Source organism: Stegodyphus dumicola, chromosome 4 (genome assembly GCF_044657685.1).
Source record: "Stegodyphus dumicola isolate Sdum_Otavi_A_Nest chromosome 4, ASM4465768v1".
Lineage (NCBI taxonomy): Eukaryota > Metazoa > Arthropoda > Arachnida > Araneae > Eresidae > Stegodyphus > Stegodyphus dumicola.
Window position 1 is genome coordinate 191,910,863 of NC_140771.1, and position 17,339 is coordinate 191,928,201.

The 17,339-nt window shown below is 30.5% G+C and overlaps 1 protein-coding gene across 1 annotated transcript in view; it reads left to right on the forward strand.

Moving 5' to 3' along the window:
* Positions 1-11,389, forward strand: part of LOC146997784 (uncharacterized) — a 29,024-nt gene extending 17,635 nt beyond the window's left edge. Inside the window, exon 2 of the mRNA XM_085814397.1 lies at positions 11,301-11,389. Coding sequence (XP_085670523.1) covers positions 11,301-11,389 — 89 coding nt within the window. The remainder of the gene's footprint in view (positions 1-11,300) is intronic.
* The last annotated feature ends 5,950 nt before the right edge of the window (positions 11,390-17,339 follow it).

Here is a 17,339-nt window from a genome sequence, read left to right on the forward strand (position 1 = left end):
TTTTAACGTTCTCGGTAAGTTTGTCATCAAATTTTACAAAATTTGATATTTGGGCATAATTTGAGTCGTATAATCGAAATATAGAAACAATTGGTATGTTGTTTCAGAAAAGTTTGATTTTGTATCACAACGCCTATGTTAGAGCAATGCTATATATAAATCCTATATATATCCAAAGTTATAGTTTCGAGACATGGAAAATGCAAGTTAAATTTCGACAATACGTCTAGTAGAACAAGAGATATGGAACTGTCCATTTTTTTTAGCAAAGTACATTTATCCATTTTGATAAGTTTAGTATCATTTTCTAGATTTGTTATAAGTTACAAACCATAACAGAAATGACTGCATATTTGAAAATATTCAACTATGATGAGGTACCATTTTTATTTTCCGGATTTGACCCTTTTTTTGGATCTGAATTTTTTTTTATGCAAAAGAAATTGTTTGCATAATTCTAGTGCTCAATTTTGAAATTATCTTGCGAATTTGTTTTATATGCTTATCTTTAGTATCTCACAAGGAAGTCGAGCACGGGAAATCTGATTATTTATTTCTACATACTGTCCTTCGAAATGAATTATAATAGTCTAATTTATTCCTAGTTATATCTATGGTTTACATTACTGTGTTGGTTCTAAGTTAGAGAGAATTTACTCTATATTGATTTACTGCTTGCTGTGTATTGATCGAAAGTCGCAAAAACATTTTACAGTTACATATATTCAAGCCTTTTCCAGGACTAAATCCGAGTAGATTAATTCTTCAGCCAGCATCGCTAACCGCTGTGACGATCGGAGCAGCCGATGCTGTTTTAGTATTAGACGAATTTGGCGTATACCTTTTTTATTGTTCCATATGAAAAGTACATTTCATTACGCTATATTTAATGAATCTCTTTTTTATGTTTCCGTTCCCATTGGAGACACAAATTAATTAAAATAAAATATATGTTACTAATTAGAGAGGATAGGTGAAAGAAATTAAATCTTTGTCAACTAATGCTGGAAGCAAGCAAAAACTAATTCTTAAAGCCGTTCATGATAGCGGAAAAATGATGTATACTACTGTAGAATTGGAAAATCTGGTATTCAGAGAATTGTCAAAATTTTAAATCCATTAATAAAACCATTTTTTTTATTTTGAAACACGATTCGCAAAACTTTCATACTTATTGATATACAAACAGCGGAAGAAAGCTTGCTTTCGTGTTTCAAACGTATTAGGGAAAAAATTACCCCCATTAGTTACGTGCTTTTAAAAGAATCTTTAGATTTAGATTTCTCGATTTCCAGATCGAAGCGGATGAGCTAACCAGATTTAAAGATCGATATGATACCGTTTTCCATCAGCTGTTTGCTGAATCAACGTATGTGCCCAATCAAGTTAAAGGTATCCTTGTAAAATATATTGCGCTGGATATTTATTGTGTTCATGAGATTAAATTATTATTATTCAGAATGAGGTCAGATAAAAGTCTCATTCAAAAACGAGAACCGTCTTCGCGTCTTGATGAAGAAAAAAAATAAAAATTCTCAAAAATCTCAAAGAATTTGGTGAATTGTCTCAACAGATTTCTTGGCTATAATATGGATATTACAGTTAGGAACAAAACCGTTGTCGCTGGTAACTCTACAGAGCCTTGGGCTAAGAAATCGGTTTCATGTTTACCATTGAATAATGTGCGAAGAAAGAATTTAATAAACACTTTCTATGTTAAAATTCTAGATGGCAGAATAGGTAAAAGAAAGAGGGCCAGGTGAAGAAATACCCTTCGATTCTGATCAACATCAATGAAATTTCTATAAAGCTGTACAAGAAATTCAAGTTTTAGTTGCAACCTTTTGAACAAGATATTAGTCGCTTTATTGAATTATATTAGTAAAAAAAAGTTAGAGATAGATCTTCATCTTTCTCTTAGAAGCAAATAGAAGACAGAACTTCGAATATATACAACTAATGTAAAATGACAGTGCTTTTGTATTTACCAGTCAGAGCCAAATATAGTTAACCGTATTTATAAACTGTATCCAGAAATATTTATTCTATAAATGAAACGTACTGTGTTTCGGTATCGATATCTCAGGTTTTAAATTACCGCAAGTGGTGATTTAAAAGCCGCTTTATATTCTGTTTTGCCGAGACGTGGTAGAAACATCTCTTGGACTTTCCATTGCAGTATATTTTATTGGACTGCATGCTGTAAAAAAGAGCGAAACAGCAGTAAAAGTGATGAAAATTTTGTCGTCACAGCTACATCTGGAAGTTGAGATTCCGCAATGTGTCCGCCTGATAGTACACCAATTTATGGAGGTTTCAAGATGTAAAAAAGTACAAAATGTCATGTTAGAAATGTCAAATGCTTGTATTAACAATGATGCAAAAAGCAGGCTTCAGTAATCGCTTTTGCTTCCAAACGAAAATCATATGTTACTCTGTATTTATTTCGTTAAAGTCATAAAGTTTTATGCATCTTGAATCAAAATAATAAAAAAAATAACATTATAAATAAAAGTTTTTATATTAAGAAGTATTTAAATAAAACTACTCTTAATTTAGGAATAAGATTTTCTGAATTAATTATACCTGAAAGCATCTAAAGCATTTGAAGTAATGTATTCTATGTATTCATAGTTCAACGTGCACGTTTATGGAAAGCAAATTTAACCAATAAGTATATTCTCCTTACAAGGAGTGCATATTTTATATTCTCTGACATAAAACTCTTTTTTGGACACTTAACGTGTTGTTTCCGAAGCAAAAGGTTTAGCAGGCGAATGCGAGCGCGTAGAATGGAAATGATACTATTTTATACCGGAGAGTAAGCGAAATTTATTCGAATGCACGCCAATGTTTGCAAACATTGCAGATCTGCATGATTATGTTACATGTTTTCGAAATAAAATAAAAAAATAAAATAAGAAAGAAAGCAATCCGTTCTGAGAAACAAGTTGGAAAATTAGGTGAAGGAGAATCAAGAAGATAAATTAAATAAATGATATAGAGAGGGGAAAATACTAAAGGAAGCAATGACAGAATGGTAAAGCCGGAGAGCAGAAACTCACACCAACTAAATTACAAATCATCGAAAAAATGCGTTATGAGAAATATTGTACTGATAAACAAAAGTCGAGAAACCTGTGAAAGTACCATATATGTATTTGACATTTAATGCTTTCTATAGAAGTTCCATTAAGATTCGCATTTTTAAGACTGTGTGATAAAATTTGTTAAAGTAAAATTTGAAGCATGTTTTTAAATTCATCTAAACAGCTGGCTATATATTTATTCGATAGCAAATTAACAGTAAAGTTGAAAGTTTTATTTGTGTGTTATTTGAAAATGTAAATATATAGTAATTGCAGAAACTTTACTTTCTTGAAGTCGAGAAAGAGAAAGTTCAACAGTATAAGGCGTCGCCTCTCAAAAGCTCTTCGAAAATATTATTTGAAATGCAAAGTTGAAAACAAGTATTTGCAACTATTCATCACATCAGTTAACGCTGGCATAGTTGAAACTACTTTCGTATTGAAAGTAAACATTTCAAGTAATGAATGTACCGATTCGAGCGCTTTGTATGTAAATAATCCTCATTTTATATTCTGTGTCAAATTTTGAATCTTCTCGCGAGAGGCTTTCGTTATCCTAGTTATTATTCAAACAATAATCGATTCTGTCAGAGATATAACACTCTTTTCGAAAAACGACAGAATTTTAGTACAAGAGCGGAACATTGTTCTTCGTCGAGTGACTGAGGAATAGCAGCGTATTGTTCTACCTTTGAGAAAGTCTCGAAATATTCTCTGAAATAAACCTTATGGAGATGTGTTACAATGATCTATAATATTTTCAGATACCTTTTATTAGCAAAACCGTACAGAGAGAGACCAAATTAAAAATTTAATAGAAATATTCATACTTGTTATTGAATCTTCAAAATTAATGATTTCTTTTCTTATATTCGTAAATTTTCGAAATATTTGCTTTTAAAGTTTATAGTCGATATAAGGTATCTAATCTATACATATCTTCCAGTTTTATGTGCTTTAGAATGGATCGTTATATATTTTTGTAAGCGAGTATAATATTCATGGTAAATCAGGACAGCTTTTATTGGGTGTACTATCAGAAGCTTTTGCTACATATGTTAAGCTTACATTGCTTAGGCAATAAATACTACGAAAAATGGCTTTATACTTCAACATTTTAGAACGTTCAAGAATTTCTCAAATTTCTGACATTATGAAAATGGTCTTTAAAAATCGCATATCGATATTTATGCTTTTTGATTTAGGAAGAAAAAATTACATAAAACATCGACAACTATATTCAGTACAACTAAAATGATTGTCGTCAGGTGTTTTCATTCTTAAAGATTTTTTTTTTATTTAGACAAGACGAAACGCAACAAGAATTTCAAAGACAGAACAAAACGTATGTGACCGAACGGTCATTACCTAAGACAGTCTCTGGCATGCCAAAATAGGATTGTTTCGTAGTCATAACCCAGAAGTGTACGACAGCGATGAACGTGGGCTCTGTTTATGGATTCCATAAGATCGCTGAGTGGTCAAAATAGTTATGCATTTAACGATTTAAAACAGTAGTTTAGAGTTTGAGAACTGAGACGAATATATACATGCTTTATTACTTTATGCAGGCGGCCATTTAACTTTTTTTAAAAATAGATCTCATAAACATTATATATGGTGTTCTAAAAGTAAATATTGTATATCGGCTCTCCGTTCTGTATTCTGTAGAATTAACGTTAGTATAAAATCTATAAACTTAAAAAAATGAAAAATAAAAGGCTGCTTTTTTAAGAGCTTTTATATTTTGACTTGACATTTTGAATTAAATGACGTTAAAAATAATAGTACTTATGATAACCGAGAACAAATTATTATTAGCAAAAATTCCATAAAAATCTTGTGAGTCGAAATATGAATAGGGATTTACGTATATGTAAGACAGGAATACTGTGCTTCATTTACTCATTAGAAATTCTGGTCGCTGAAAATGATAGATGAAAATGATCAATTTTTACATTTACATATACACTTTTATCTTCATTTCAAATGCTTTCATTCGCTAATTTAGTAGCATAATAGCAATAGTGAACTCATTTTCTTAAGCTATTCAACTGTTTTACAATTCGTTTGCTAAGTATAGCGTTTAAGCGCTTATACTAAAATCATTTAAATCTACAATTGAGTCATTTAGGCTGTTCAGTTGTCTTAAAAAAGTTTGAAATTGGTTATAATTCATAAAAACACCTCTATATTTATTTATGTAATCTGTTTCCGGAAGATAAAAATGCTATGGATTGGTTTCGATTGATTAATTATTACAACGTACAGTAGTTCTGATTGAGAGGATTTCTGGTTTTGTATAAATAAGTATAAATGGGAACAATTTTGAACAATTTTTAAAAGCAAAAGTGAATGAAAGTAAAAACAGAGGCAAAAAAAAAAGTATCTCCTTTGATTAGTAAATGTTGGTTCTTAAGGAATGTTCTTGAGGAATGTACGCGATATAGGTTATTGAATATTCTTGAATAGGCACTTACCGAGAATTCGGTAACCTTATTTGATCAGAAGCCTGTTTAGACTATCACATTTGCCTATATGAGTTGTTTTCTGTCGTACATGTCGTATCTTAGGAAAATAGGTCGACATTCTCGATCCATCAGCAATATAATATGCTACCGCAACCAAGGATTACCTTTTCTCAATGAACGAAAATATTCATCCCTTCAGGACACTTAAAATCTACCATTTTATTTACAAACGGCTTATTCAGCGAATGAATTGATCGGATCGATCACCAGATCATAACCTGTTCGAGAACTTATAGGATGCCACTGAAACGTCAAAATAGAGGAGAGTAAGAATTTAAAAACGTCAAATTCTTACTCTCCTGAAACCAAAATGGCATGCCAGAATAAATTATCCACACCATGGCATGAGCAATTATTTTAAGATGTATTTATGTCATAATGTAGCATTCAGTAGTGAGTTAAAGAGATTAATCACATTGTACTTGAATCCTAAATCACCTTGCACTTTTCTCTGTGTTTCACAATAAAACCTGTATTGTAGGTATACGTATTTACATTAAACGTCAGCTTTAGTGACTTTAGATAGGAAAAAGAGTAGCGAAATGAAATATATAAAACAAATTATAGATTGGCAGTACTTCTTCATCAGCATTTCCACGTAATGCTATTTCTATAATTGTTTTTCCATTTCCGTGGATATGAGGCTGATGGCTATCCAGCTTTATTTTTCTTTTATTGTTTGTTAGTTTGATTTTGAAACAAAGCATTTTCTGTGATTTTCTCCCCTTCCCAAGGAAATTTATTGGTTTCCCTTAAAATACAAAATATTGTCCTGGCAAAATGAAATTCATACGACAGAACCAAGCCTTGAAAATGGATAGATATTAGTAATTCAATCATTATTACACAAACATAGTTTTATATATGGTTCGTTTTATATATGGTTCGTATATAAAACTATGTTTGAACAATACTGACTGAATTATGAATCTGGAATATAAAATTGAAAGCGTTACTGATTTAAGTTCTGAATTCGTATTTAAATATTAAACTAATTTTTTAATATTCTCTTCCACTTTTAAGACTACCACAAACTTGCGTTCTATAAATTGTTTGTCATCAATAAAACATGTATGTTGTACTTAATATTATGCGCATGATTAATAAAATAGACTTATATATTTCTAACTCGTATATTATGTGCTTCCATTACGGGTTCATTAAAACGTGCGAAAGTTATCTACCTAAGATCTATTCCCGTTTCTGACAGTAAGCAAATAATAGGAAAGTTACGAAATCCACTTTCCTATCGTAAATGGGTATTGCAACTGTAAAATTTGTCTTCATTTTAGCCAACAGTCTTCTATTTAACTGTGATAGTCCTCTATTTCGATTAGCTTTCTATATGTAGGTAGCATTTTAATACATTTTACAAACATACCACTGTATTCTGAAAGGTAAGCTGAAAAACACAAGATTATTGACATTTTTAACATATCTCTGTTAAATGTACGTCAGGATTTCATGTCAGGAGTGACGCTTTCCATATAACTTCTAAAGCATTTAATAGAAAATTATAATACAAAATGTGTTAAATTTGCACTAATTTTAAAAAAAGTTTCTTATGCTTTAATTTTTGGAAAATCTTCAGTGTAATATGAATGGAAATGGTAATGGATGGAGAAATACATTTATTTTTAAAGTTGTAGAGTATCATTTAATTTTATAACTAGTTATTTTAAGGTGTGTTCTGCCTGCTTGAAGACCACGTTTTTAACATGGATTCTCTAGCGTTTAGAATTCTGCGGCGTTGAGTTATTCTTGCCATTACAAGCTTGTTTACGCCAACTTCGAGTAAGAGCCAGCTTGCGCGATAGTTAAACTATGAAGTCGTTAGGATATACTCAATTTTAGTTATTCATTACCTTTTGATTTAACCAAAAATCCTGGATTCTGTAAGCACGAGTTGGAGCGGACAGCTAAATTTGCTTTGAGTTAATAAAGGGTTATATACACCCTTCTCCTGAGTTTGTAGTATTTTAAATGTCTTAGTGATAATCCAGTAAACAGACTTTCAACGTCGCGTACACTTTACGATAGCTAAGAATACAGGGCGTTACGGGGTAATAAATGAAATTTCTACCCTTTATTAACTAAACTGACGTTGTAAAAATGCAACATCTCTAATAAGTAAATGTAAAAAGCTTCCCAGGGATTGATACCTTTGTTGAAATAAATAAAATAAATAAAAATTAATTATTTTAATTTTATTATGTCAATAACTTACAGTTATTACTTACTTAAACAGTTATAAAATGTCAACATATTTATTAGTTGATTTAGATTTTTGTATAGCAGGTTTTGTAACATATCTGACATTGTTTTGTAATAACTTCAAGTTCTACAAAATATTTATATTGAGGGAAGTTATCCTAAATTCATTCATCTTACATTAAAATATCCAGAACTATTCTGTATGTGTAAAGGGAGGCTATATGCAGCTACGACTGAAAATACCCTTTCATATTCCTTAAAAAAATTCTAGTTGCATAATGCTTTTAAAGCATATTTTATTTTGAAATAAACTAGATTCAGAAATTTAATATTGTGGCGGGCATATTTAATATTATGAAGGGCGTATTTATTTTCAAATGTTCGTGGCTTTCGTTTTCCTATTTGAGTAAGTAGTTTTCTTTCATAGAATTTGAGAACTTTATCTGCGATTTGCTAATCAGATTATTTTAAAACAATCGAAAATTTAATCAAATAGTCGACCTATTTGGTTCTGAACCTAGTGAGATCTGCAGCTACGCTGATAGTTAGGCAAAACAAGCTCTTTGGCTACTCCCTCTATAACTGGATCGTCATTTCCACCTCTTGTATTGAACTTTGAAGAGGTGTTCTTCAGAACTATTAATTTAATTGCGCGACAGAGTAAAGTTGAACTCCGCCCTTATCTTGAACTAGTCTAGACTTTTCTATTCTCGGGGAAACGCTAATGTCAGAAAGTCTTATTAAAATCATTCAATCTGATGTAAATGCTATTTGGAATGAACAGGGCTAGGTTTCTTAATAAGAATATTCTTAATCAACCATGTAAGCAAAGCAAATTTCTTCTACTGCATGCGGTAAAATAAATATACTATTTATATTACAGTTTATAATTATTATTTATAATTATTACAATTTATATTTTGGAAAGTTTACTGTTGCTTATTTTTTCGATTGGTCTCGATAAACACATTTTTTAACTTAAGAAACTTTTGAAAGCTTTGATACACTAATTAATTTAATGCCAATTATATCATTATTATAAGAGAAATCCGTAAACACATTCTTCTTAGTTAATGGGCCCAAATATAAAATTTTAATGCAAATTAGAACCTCACTGATGCCTCATTTGGGGAGGACATCAGCTTGTTCCGGTAGCAATAAGCAATGTGATAGTTCGTACCGCAAGCTTACGTTAGGTATAAATTAATGAAATAACCTACCAAACATCACACGTCAGAGTAAAAAATCAGAAGTATTCAAGTTGTAATCTTAAATGAGACAACATTTTTAAGCGCTATTGTTCTTTATTATTAGAAGCTTGTTAAAAATTGTTGTTGCCAAACGTTTTATGGAAGCTCTGAAATTCTGACCTAAATGTTTGTTTTGATATTTCATCACAGTATATCAATGAAAACGTAAACTTATAATTTTGAATGAATGCCAAGTGTTTTTAGCAGTGTTTTAAATAGAAGTTATGTAATTTTGCGTATCAGTAAAGATTTTAATCTTTTGATTGCAAATCACACATCGCTTAGTTACGTCTGGATTTACTTCCATGAAAAAAAAATCATTTGATACATAAAACAAAGCCGTATCAAAGGTATGTGTTGAAATTTAAACATAGAAGTAAATTGGGTAAAAACACAGTTATGAACATACGTGTACTTTGTCCTTGTAGGTAATAAATGTCAGAAGCATCCACAGAATAGTTTATGCGTTTACGGACAAAACGTGCCATACAGTTTCGTCGTTATAAAATAAAACTGGAACAATGTAAAGACTGCAATTCAAAAGCAGAATATCCAATAGATTATTTTAAATGAGTTTGAAGGATAAATATTTCTTAAACAGCATTAATTAAAGCCACAAAACAATATAAAAAAACGTATAAAATAAATGAATTAAAATATCCAGAGCTGATATTATAAACGTTCAGACAAGTTTAATTTTTTGCAAGATTTCATATCAATCAAAACTGGCCTTTATACATTTCGCACTCTGAATCTGTTGCTAATTTTACACCCAGTATCCACATACTATGCACTGATGAAAAGTTGATTGTATGGCAAACATCTAGAAAGGACGTTGCATGCTGCCTAGGTAAAAGCGCGATAAAACTTTTTAAAACTAAGAATTTCCATATTTTTTATTCACTCCTAATTTAATTATTAAAAAACAAATAAGTATTGCCATCTTTTTTGGATTTATTTTACAATAATAAAAAAAGCTGCAATTAACTAGAAATAAAAAAAAAGATGTTTTAACAAGAAAATGAAAAAAAAAAAAAAAACTTTCGGGAAAAGTAAAATCTCCTTGACTTATAAATGGATTACTTATATAGACTGGAGTCTCAGGTGGAGTTAAATTTGCTCTACTGGAAGATAAACTTTACATTTGTTTGTATTAGGCACATCTGCTTTCCGGTATCTTCATTTCTTTTTTTTTTTTTTTTTTTTTTTTTTTTTTTTGTTATTTGCAAAGCAAACCTCAGAGTCGCAAAATTGGTTTCGTACCATTGCAATTTAATAGAAAACAAAAATTACTTAAATTGTGATGCATGTTTATAAATGCAAAATAATAGAATGATCAATTGTTTAATATAAGCTATAAAATATATCAGAGAAAACAGTTAACGTAATGATTTTTTAATTTTGAAATTGTAAAACCAATACAATTATCATATTTTTACATCCAGAAAAATATTTTAATTTACCAAACATGAACTTTTGTCTTTTTTTTCCTTATAGCATGCAGCTATTTAACTTTTGACTTGAATATTAATTACATTAAAGTAACAAAAAACAGTAACTTTCTGATATTGCATGTGTAGCTTCGTACAACCTTTCTGCTGTTTTTATTAGACAAAAGATTCTTGTAGCTGTCTGTATAACAACTGCAAGAATCTTTCTGTAGTTGCTCTGTAGTAGTTCTGTAGCTGTTCTTTCTTTGAAAAAGTTTAAACTTCCAGCACGTGCGCTATGCACAACGTTTACGACAAATTCGGTTTTTAATGCACACTTCTCGCATATCGCAGCCGAGACGTCTGATTGTCATTTCTATTCCTCTTCTCAACCCTACCCCACATCATGGAATGTGCCAACAGGAAGTTATATGACTTTTTTTGTTTTTTTACTGGGCTTTTGCGATACATGGCAGCTTCTTAGTAAATTTACGACACGCGCGTGGTCGTGGGTGAAAATTCGGAAAGTACGTTTTTCTTAAATATTTTGTAATTTTGTGTTATTAGTTGACTGTATTATTTTAATTTGTATCTCAATAAATTTTGTATCGGTTTTCACGGCAAAAAAATATGTGCAACCAGCTGATTTTGCTCGTATTCTTCAAGAATTATCTGATGAATAAAAAGAAGATAATTAAACCTTTGAATGCCATAATAATAGCGATCTCTTTGAGGAAAGTATCGAGATAAATAATATCAGAAGTAACTCTGAATATTATAATACAGATGATGATAGTAATAATGATACAGAAAAATGGAAGGATGATGATATATTCTATGTTAGTAAAGATAAATCTTCTAAGCAGCAAAGATGAATATTGTGAGCGTTACCTGGCCTAAAACACCAAGCTAAGGATATATAGGATGAAGTAGGAACATTTTTGAAAACAGTTGATACAAATATGCTTGATGAAATTTTGGAATGTCAAATAAATATACAAGTTTACTAAAAGGCAAAATGCTCAAGAGATAGAGACTGCACTGTTACCTGAGTGGAAATGATGGCCTACTTTGGATTGTTATATATCATAGGAATAAAAAAAGGACACCATGTAAATGCAAAAGAATTGTTCTCAAGTGATGGCACTGGAACTGAAATAACAAGAGCTGTGATGAATTGTTTTCAAGTGATAATAAACAGGACAGGACAGATGATTATTAAAACTTGTTGGATTTAAAAATATATTAATTAAATAATAAATTTTTAAATTTCTATAATAAAATACATCATTTCTTTTCCACCTGACTAAATATAAGCGTTTATAAATAATTTACTACCATTTAAATGTGACATCATTTGTATTTTACAATATAAGGTTAATATTTTATGTTTTAACAAATTTATAACCAATATACCACACTTAGGACAGGAAGATAATGATTCCACTTCTTTTAGGAGCAACTGATTTCAGGAATATTTATTATAATCATATAATTATTATATTTAGGATAGAAAATGCATTAAATTAAGATGAGACTTAAGGGTTTATTGAAATTTTATGTTAGAATACCCTACGTAATCGTATATTTTACCTTACACAATTCCAACTAATAAATGGTAGCTCCAAGGTTCGAATCCCGGTGAAGGCACAGTTGATTGTTCACGGTTGCATTAGAAGTCCTAAAAGCCTAATTATTTCAACAATGGTGTCTTATTTATGCATAGGATTATTACTGTAATTGTAAATATTTATAAAGAACTGCCACGTGAAAAAATTGTAGAATCATGAAACCGAGCTTATGTGAAGATCATGAAAATGAGACAATGGATGTATTATCCCTAGTTTAGTCTAGTGTTATCCCTTGTTCAAATAACGCTAAATGAGGGGAAAATTTGAAGAATTTTAAATATTTAAGAATATTTTGGAAAAGGTGTACTTTATTTTTTATGAGACGAAAATGCTGCACCTGTTATGTTAAAGATATACTTAAAATACTGTAATTTTCTGTTTATTTATATAAACGATTGATTCAAATGCTGCAGTTTTGAAAATATATATATATATATATATATATGTATATTTTCTTAAATCTGAGAAAATGTCCGTTGATTTTGCAAAACAGCGCATTTTTGGTACGAAATGATCACAAATTATTTGAATTCCATCAGCTGTTAGAGCTTACATTAACATGCTTCGCTAGCAACTTGTTACATTTTTATAATAAATAATTTAATTTTAGTGGCAGGCCTATAGTTACCTATATTTGATCAGATATCGTTGACAGTACAAAATGCATAGCGCGTTTTATAGAATAGTTTAAAAATATTTCAGTTCATATATCATAATTAAATGACTAATAAAAAGAAGCCAAAATTATATACAAAAAATCAAGTTATAATATTAAATTTGTTTAAGTAGATTAGCTTGTGACAGTTACCGTTTTCAAAGATTAGTCAAATCGCTTGTTTTACGAGCATGTGAACATTTGTCATTAACGGATCAGCTTTTGATAATGGATTTTAGTCCGTAAACAAAGTAAATGTATCTTATTGTATTTATTTGTTTCTTAACTTTATAACATATGGCTTTTGCCTAGTTTTTGTAATCAAAACTTAATGCCAGATTTAGTTCCAAGCTGAGATATTAACTGAACAAATTTGTAATTTAATTCGCGACCAGGTCTGTCTAAAAATTAAGTCTTCATAATTGAAGTTTAAATAGAAGATACCTATAGACAAAGAGAAAGTTTGGTGGATGTAATTTCAGTTAATTTTCTTGTCTTAATTTTCAATTAATTTTAGAACTAAATTTACAGTGAACTATAACTAAATTTACAGTTTTATTATCATTTTCCCTTTGCAACCCTCAAATTCATAACGAAATATACATATCATTCAGGATAAAAGTATTTAGTTAAACTTTGTTTAGTGATATCGACCTAATAACAGTTTACTAATTTCAAATACTCACGCTCTATTTACCAATAGCTTATGATCTCTAAAGCAACAGATAAAAGAAAAAGACTTGCTTAGTTGTAGTGATCAACTATCTAGCGAAGATAGGTTGACACATTAAGTGATGGACATTGGGCTGTAAATTCTGTTACGGAGAAGTTCCTACTCAAAGGCGATAACACAGAAGCTTTTCCAATCGATGTAAGATGAAGATCGATATTTTAACTTGGAAAACCGTCGTGCTCTTAAATAAATGTCATTTCCTATAAAATCGATTCACTTCGGAGATTTTTGGAGCATTTCTAGCACATGACAACACGTATGAGGAGGAAGAGAATGTGAGAGAATTACCATTAGGAACTTTGTAAGGAAACAGTAGAGTCTAATGACATTTAATCGTCGATTCACTTTTGAAATGCTGCCAAATGGCTTCCATATTTCGTGTAGGAAATGTACTGGAGAAGAAAAGAGGAAGGGAAGAAAAAAAAAACTAAAAACAGATATAACATCAATGTTACGGCTGGTTTCCCTGGTGTATGCGGTTCCTGTTCCATTGGCTAATGTTGGTCGTGAAAGGGGATGTGTATGTTTAAATAAAATATACCAAATCTCTGCCGCAATATTATTCAAGCTGGAAACTGCTTTATGTGACTTTTATTTTTATTATTTTAATAGCGTTATTCCATTTATTTCTATGCTGTTTAAATTAACAAAAATGTAACTAAAGAAATAACGTGTGTTATGTTGTTATACAACGATTGTTGTGTCTCCGATCATGGAATTTTCCAATAAAATATAAATGAATATGGGAGGGAAACAATCGATATTTCAGCTATTACCAGTATGTACTGAACTGTACTTAAAGTAATATCAGAATAGTTGAAAACATCTGAAAGAAAAAAGTAAGCAAATCCATGTCTTCATATTTAATCAGATAAAAAATAAGATGATTTTACCCATTGAAAAATAAAATAACGTATCTTATTAATGTTTGTAATTTATCACAAATAAAGAAAATATTTTTAAAAGAAAAGCTTTTGTTGTTCTCACTAGAATTTCGTATTGTAAACTAGCCTTAAATCCACTTCTTGGCACTTCAAAGTTTAAGTCTAACCGATTTTAAAATTTGAATCTCTATTTTTCAAGGTCATAAAAGATGTATGCGTCATTATAACAAAATGAGTGCAGAAATTACATGTATAGTGATTTCATTAATAATTTTTAATACAAAATCTATTAAAGTTTCACAAATATTAGAAGTAAATATAAACGATTCCGAAATTCTAAATTCTGCTTTCAGAAATGCACATGTCCGGTAGAGTGATTAGATGAGTTCGAAATTTGGTTGGTTTAAATGTGCCTTAACTTTCCAGAGTGCGATTAAATCCCTTGATCACTCACAGAATCTTCCTTTATCTAATAAAAGAGAAATTAAATCGTGCTTTTATGTCGTTTAAAACATTTTGTAAATAGATTTAGATAAATTACCTTTTAGCCATGGCTATTAAATATAATAGTAAATCTATAATTCATGTTCCAAAATTTAAAATCATCTTAAAATTCTTACAATTATTAAAATTTTACACATTTCTTTTCTTTTTTTTAAATTCATAGCATAAAATTATGTTTTGATTATTTAGTTAACAATTTGTTCATCCACATAATTTACATTAAAATTCTTAACATATCGTATTTTATGACAGTTTTGAACTTCTTTAGAATGCAACTACTTAGATTATATAACACATCGTGCAATGACTTCTGCTCGTGTTTACAGTAGAAACTTACAACCTTTGCAGAGAACTCCCAAGACATGTTTAATACTCCATAAAAAATGCCAAATGGTTCGGAGAATTTGTATTTAGGATTTGTCTCATATGACACTATTATCACTATCTTATCTGAGTCATCTACGAAGTCTGATTTAGTGCATACTTTTACAACCAAATCTTCTCTTTCGTAGAATAGAACTGATCTAGTATAACCAGGCTTTAAGAAAGCATAGTTCTCTGCCGTTATAAATTTATTCCGTAGACATTGTGTATACGTGTGTTTCAGCTGGGATTTGAACCCAGAATCTTTTCTCTGCCAACATCAGGCAACTATTTACGTATTGAACCTGGCAGACGGTTTCATATGTATTTCTGTTTAAGGTAAAAGTTTAAATACTTGGACCTTAATTGATTGGCCCCATTGATAAGGGTAAAGGATGTTAAATGGCGCAAGCTTTACCAATGATATTCATTTAATTCAAAAATAATCGTGGAATTCATATATTGCTTAAGGAAGGTCTTTTGCCAAAGACTTTATTTTTGACGCCGAAGACATTAAAATTGAAATAATACTAAAAATCCAACCTGTTACTTTTCACATGATGTTTTTTGTAAATTTAAAAAGCAAAAGTTATTTTCTCTTTTGGTCCACCGTATCATATGTGATACACTGAAACGGAACGTTTTATTTCAAATTTTAGGTGCTCATCAGTTATGAGACAGTGCCAAAATTTCTTGAATAGAATATTTAGAATATTAGAATTGTTAAGATTAATGTTATATTTCATTTTATTGTATGAAAGTTAAAGTTATGCTATTAACAGACGTTCATGATTTCCTTCATATTCATAGTTTCATAATTTCCTGCTTCAAGCAGTGCAAGCAGCTTAACATTTTTGTAGGTAAATATGATAATAGGATATTATAAGCACTGATGATTAAATTCAGATCTGTACTTCAGATTAATCTCTGATCTTCACATCTTCTCATCTTCAGATCTTGATACATAAATTATCAAGATTTTTACTTTTATATAAAAATAATTTACATTTGGGAATATAATCATTATTACTAGTATTGCACTTTAACGTATTCTGAATTTTATTTTTATTTTAAGCATTAGAATGTTTTGTTTATATTAAAAGAAATAACATTTAAAAAAAACTCTGAAATTTTTCAGATTTTATATTACTCCAAAAGGGGTTATTTTAAACTTTTTCTGTGTTACTTTTATTTATTAAATATCATGTTCTTTGCCATTAAACCATAAAATTCAATTCAACAGCAATATCACAGAATAATTTACAAAGAGCATATCTTTAGAATTTTCAACACTCAGTCTTCGTGAGCTGGAGATATTTATTTTTCTCGTACAGTGTTACCGTTGCCAGCTTTGAAATCGTTGAGATCGTTAATCAAAAATTCGTTAAAATTTTACAAAATATGAAATAGATTTAAAATTAGGGCCTCCAAATGCTCATATTCGGATGGGGATGTACGTTATTCAAAATTTGATGGCTCTAGGTACCGTTGTTTTATCACAATTCAAGAAACATACGTACGTTTATTCAGATTCATCATTAATTCCTTTAAATACTATTGTCCAGGCGCGGTAAGATAGCTTCCCCGCAAAGCAAGTTTAAGGGTGCCATAAAGTAACAAAAGTAAGGCAGTGTTGCCACATTTGGCGAGAAATCGCCCATTTGGCGACAACATAGGCGATATGCGATAGACGGACGGAGAACCTTCTGGAACAATTTCTTGCCGGCTTAGTCCAGAATAATCTCGAACAAAAGCCAAAAGCTATATAGTCCCTGCTGGTACGCGTAGAATGAGTCAGTCCATGTGGAGTCAATCGAGTTGATAGTCGGTCAGCGTGTGCCGAGTGGTTCGTTGAGTGCACCGAAAGAGTCTCTTAGTGTTTCGCGGTTAGTGCATCGTCGAGAGAGTCTGTTGAGCTCCACGAACGACTGAACCGAGGAGTCGGGAGCTGTACTCTAGTGCATATCGAGTTATAATGTGGAGAGTACGTGGAGTTCCAAGAAAGGCCGACCAGAGTCGGGAGCTGCACTCTGGTGCTTTCCAGTGAAGCTGTCT